Genomic DNA, 5099 nt, shown 5'->3' with positions numbered 1-5099 from the left:
TATTAAGTAATAAAAAATATTGAAAAGAGGGTGTATTTCTTACGCAAGAGGTGTGTAAAAGAAACATAATGCCGTGAGTATAACCCAAACTATTTTATTAATTATCAGTATTATTGATGTAAAATTATATTATTAATCACTCATTATTTCTCTTAAAAATCTTAAAATCTAATTTAAAAATAGAGATTGAAAATATAAATTAGGGAAACAAAAAATACTCCTAACGTCTTATTTTAAAAAGTAACTCAAATAAACATGTTTTGTTTAAGTTACAAGTTCAGAATGATAGTATGATAATATACAAATTGATTCAATTTTCGTGCGACATACTTTATGGCAAACATTTGCACTAGAAAACGTATTAACGGGTTTCTTTAGTCTGTATATCAATTGAATTTCGATTAAAACAAATTAAACCGAATTGAATATAAATTATAGAGAATAAGATACCGGAAATCTTGTGCTAAAAGCATTCACTAAATTAATTTAGATCCAAGCTACAACTTTTCCAAAACTTAAACTCTACTCCGCCAGGGAAAATCCGTTTTATTTCTCGAAAACTGAAAGATAAAATGATCCGAGAAAGATAGTTTGCACCTAAAATTCTAACTTCTGATGAAGAGATACAAAGGGGGTTAACACCCCACATGTAACTATGTGTGCCTATATCCCCAGAGAGGAGCAACTCCTTTCCTGCAAAAAAGAGAGACTAAATAAAACATATGCAAAGTCTTCCAGACCTTTTATAGGCATTGCAATGAAAATGGACAACTAATGATCAACACAAACTTACCTTTCAAAGCTCATCTTTTCCTGTTTCTTGCTCATCTTTTACTTGTTCTTGATGAGCAGGTTTATCTTGTTCTTGCTGGGCAGGTTTGTCCCGGTTCTTTTCAATGAATTCTATGATGTCTTCCTTGGTCCTACCACCGTCGTATTGTGATAGAGTTCCACTTGATGACCTGAAGTACAGGGTTGGATAACCTTGGACCTCAAAGATATCACTTGGGATATCGTTGGCAGTTGCATCCTGGAAAGTGACAAACGACATGCAGAATGTAACCAAGCAAAAAGACCACGGAACGGTAATTAAAATATATTTCTTAAAGCTCTGCAAAATTATGCTCCAGTTTTATACCACCGCTTTCAGTTCACCAGTCAAAACTACTCCCCAGCATCGATTGACACGGATCTACTATCATAATTATCAAAAGCTGAAAACTTAAGACATTTCTTACCAGTTTGGCAATGATAACATTAGCATCACTTTGATATGAGATAGCAACTTCCTCCAATATAGGAGCCAACTGTTTGCAATGACCACACCAGGGAGCGTAAAACTCCAGCAGAACTGCAAGTAAGGTGTTTGTGTTAGCAGTTATCATGGACTGATAAAGGTTTACCACTAATTAACAAAAACGATGCAGATGTATGAAAGGTTCTACTATGAGCATAATTACTACCATATATAATCAAAGACAAATAGTTTTCTGAAGAAGATGAAGATGTCGTCATATTAGCATCGGCAGCTTAATTTTGTACACAAACATAAATATAATATGCAAAACTGTCAGCAAATTTGTTCACAATCAACCAGCTACTACCAACAGTCAAGAAAGCTTCAATTCCTTGAAAACAGTATGATTACAAGCTAATAAAAGCAAGAGAGAGTATTGGCCAGTATGATGCCACATACTATTTTGCTAAAATCTTTAGTCCTTTTAAAAAGAATGGATAAATTTTGTTATTCTTTTAATTTCATAAATGAAGAGAAAGACGTCTAATGTTTAACACACCTTCTGATTAAAAAATTCAAGTTTGCAAAACATAAATGATTATGCAACAAATGCCTATACAAACAGATTCAACATATTAAATGTGGTAAAAATATAAAATCATATCTATCAGCTTCAGGTAAAGGTTGGTGATATTACACAAACTAAAGACGCATTCATTATCTAAATTATCTAAATTGGACTGTAATGCTCCATCAAAAATGAGGAACAAACATTAGAAACGTGATATTTTTTAAGAGTACAGTGTGTGCCAAAATCTCTGATAATCCACGAAATAAAACCAAAAATAGAAAAAAAGGATAAGTATACCATTCTTCCCAGACTTGAAAACGATGTCCTGGAGATTCTCCCCAACTACCACTTTAACTGGTTCATTGTTAGTTTCAGGAATAGGTTCAGATTTCACATATGGTGCAATATTACCCTCCTGAAATATTCAGAAGGAAAATGTTAAGATTTATAACTTCCCAACACGAATAGCAGTCACAACATAATTTAAAATAAAGACTTCAGCAAACTGTTATATCCTAACCACTAAAAGTAATAAACCGGATTGAATTAGGCCTACGTAATAAGCCATTAAGAGAAATAAGAATAACCTTGTATGCCTTCAACCAAGTTGGAATGTGGTCGGCTTCCAAATTGGATTTAAAAAATTTCTTTCCGTCATTATGTTGTATGATAATTAAAGGTACTTGTTCTTCCTTCAGTCCAAAATACTGTCAAAACAAGTCATACTCACAGTCAAATATTGACATTAAGCAAACAACAGACAGTTATAGAATGTTACATATTTTGATACAAACCTGGAAAGCTCCTTGACTAGACTCAACATCTCCAACCAGAAAGCTTACACCCTGTTGTTTATATTGCTCAGCAGCTTCACGGTATTTTGATTTGAAAGATTCAGCACTTTCAGCAGTGAAGTTGATGAACATCATTGCCTGCCAATATCAACAATTTAAAAGTTTCTTGAAAACAGGATAAAATGGGCGGCACACAACCAAAACAAAGGAAATTATAAATATTATGGAACAGGAAGTGTAGAGAAAGGTAACAAATTTAGGAAAATGCTATTATGGTCAGATTACAAAAAGGCAAAAAGCTGCTAGTAGCCAAATGGCCGCCATTGAAAAACTCTATTTCAATCCATGCCCTGCTACTCAGCTATAGCAATTATTGAAACCATGGAGGTGTTTAACAAATAACAATTCAGCTGCAACAACGTAATTAATACGGAAATCTTCAGTTCAATATTGAAAGAACAAAATTGACTTAAACAGCCCATTACCTTTGCATTGGGGCTGTTGAAGAATTTAACAACAAAAGGGTGATTATTAGGATCATTGTTAAAGACAGTAACGACAGGGGTACTGGACTCCTCAACAAATTTCTCTAGGGTATCCACATGGAAATCCTGCAACCACAAGATAATTTTGTACACATCCAAAATTTGATTAAAACATCTAATAAAAATTGCAAAAATCATTCACATAAATCAACACTACCTTGGAGTCAACAAAAAGTTCATCGAACGGCTTGAATAACCTAATTAAAGGGCCAGCGACTGATGATTCACCTCTTGGAAGGTGTTTGGCATTCAGAGTGTGACCAAAGTCATACTCAGCACGCAACTTCTCTGCTAAGGCAATAAAGTTATCAAACTCCTCCCCAGAAAATTTCGGGAAAACTCCAACCTGAAATCATAGGAATATGTTATTATTACTGGCCAATATGAGTTTAAAAAAAAAAACAATTGATCACTTACAATAGCAATTTTATTTTCACCAATCAAAGCTGTAGCTTCATCAGCAGATTTAATTTCTGTTGAAGCCGGACCATTCTGTTTCTTCAAATAGTCAACTATGCCATCGGCTTCACGAGGACCCTTGTATTCTTGAATATTCTTTCCCCCATTCCTCACAATCTTAATTGTCGGGTATCCCTTAACATCATATTCCATTGCAAGTTCTTTGTTCTTCTCTTCATTGGCGTCAACTTTAGCCAAAACAATCGGAGGATCATGACTGCTCAAGATAGAAGCAGCTTTCTCAAACTGCAGAAACAAAATGCCAAAAAATCATCATCCGCACAATCCTACAACAAAAAATCAAAGGAAACCCCCAAATTAAAGGTGACCAAAATTACCTCGGGAGCAAGCTTCTTGCAGTGGCCACACCTGCGAAGAAAAAAAAAAATATCACGTAAAAACCGCAATGCACTAATAACATAACAATCGATGTGAGTGAATCCGATTCAGAACAATAGATTCAACATGCAAATCAAACACTGTCAATTCAAATCAAAACACGGAATTAAATCCAAAACACACAAAAATAAATCAGAGTAAATTGTGGACATCAGTATAGATACAGAATCACAACAGGAAGTTAACAAAAGCGAGATGTAGAACAAAGTCAAAGCAAATGTAACAGATCAGAAGGAGTAAACATCAAGCAGAAGATAAAAATAAACAAAAATACAACAGAATCGGAACATACCATGGAGCGTAGAACTCGATAACAATGAAATCGTGCTTGCTGACAGTGTCGTGAAAGTTGGTGTGATCCAGTGTGAGCACGAATTCCTTAGTCTCAGAGGACTCCTCAGCAGAGATCTGAGACGCGATAAGAGAAAGTGCAAACACGAAGAAGAAGGAACTAATCGAAACCCTACGCGCCATTGTTCCTCTGAAAAAGAAAAAGAAGCTGTGAAAGCAATTGGGATTAAGAGACGGTCACGGGAGGGGCTTTTGTAGGAGTTAGAAATCAGACCCAGAAAAAAAAAACAGCGCATGACACGTGCGCTATGTTTCTCAGATATTTTGAACTGTGGGTACTGCTAACGAATCTCATATCCCCACGTAAGCACTCTGAATGACGTGGCAAAATCTTATTCGACAATTCTTGTCACACAACATTTGTTTTAATTTTGGTAATAGGTTTTGGTGTTTTTATTGGTATGTTCTTTTCTTTTCCTCAGTATCTCTAGTGAAACGGATTGCTCTAAAGGGCTTTAATTAAGGGATAAATGATTCTGAGGGTGCTCATAATCCCCTGTGGGTGAGGTGTATATTAAACATTTTTGGCTTAATAAATCTGATGGATTTGAATCATTCCATAGACATTTCGCTGAAAGATTGATTAATGATTAAGGAAAATAGTTTATTCTTGACTAGTGGAAACACATGGATTATAAAGAAAATATTATTAAATTTATAAAAAATATGTTCATAATATGTAATTAGAAAATAAATAAATAATTTTTATAATTAGTAATTTATTTTACTGTAAGTACTTAATT

General features: G+C 34.4%; 1 protein-coding gene across 1 annotated transcript; it reads right to left on the bottom strand.

The window, feature by feature from the left end:
- Nucleotides 1–458: 458 nt before the first annotated feature.
- On the bottom strand, nt 459–4798 carry LOC137821963 (protein disulfide-isomerase-like). The gene is made up of 11 exons (XM_068626788.1): nt 4298–4798; nt 3945–3975; nt 3565–3852; nt 3305–3493; nt 3088–3213; nt 2603–2740; nt 2396–2515; nt 2106–2223; nt 1239–1351; nt 794–1030; nt 459–693 (listed from the first exon to the last, which is right to left on the bottom strand). The coding sequence occupies exons 1-10, from the start codon at nt 4477–4479 to the stop codon at nt 797–799; spliced, it is 1539 nt and encodes a 512-aa protein (XP_068482889.1). The 5' UTR covers nt 4480–4798; the 3' UTR covers nt 459–693; nt 794–796.
- Between the last annotated feature and the right edge of the window lie 301 nt (nt 4799–5099).

The sequence above is a fragment of the Phaseolus vulgaris genome, chromosome 9 (assembly GCF_000499845.2).
Source record: "Phaseolus vulgaris cultivar G19833 chromosome 9, P. vulgaris v2.0, whole genome shotgun sequence".
NCBI classification, from domain to species: domain Eukaryota; kingdom Viridiplantae; phylum Streptophyta; class Magnoliopsida; order Fabales; family Fabaceae; genus Phaseolus; species Phaseolus vulgaris.
This window is presented reverse-complemented; position numbering and strand designations above follow the sequence as displayed.

Bases quoted from the DNA above. Each gene is read 5' to 3' on its own strand.
- LOC137821963 (XM_068626788.1), bottom strand. From the start codon at position 4,479: ATGGCGCGTAGGGTTTCGATTAGTTCCTTCTTCTTCGTGTTTGCACTT. The intron at 3,976-4,297 runs GTATGTTCCGAT...TTTTCTTCGCAG, and splicing joins ATCGAGTTCTACGCTCCATG to GTGTGGCCACTGCAAGAAGC. The intron at 2,516-2,602 runs GTTTGTATCAAA...TTGTTTTGACAG, and splicing joins CTAGTCAAGGAGCTTTCCAG to TATTTTGGACTGAAGGAAGA.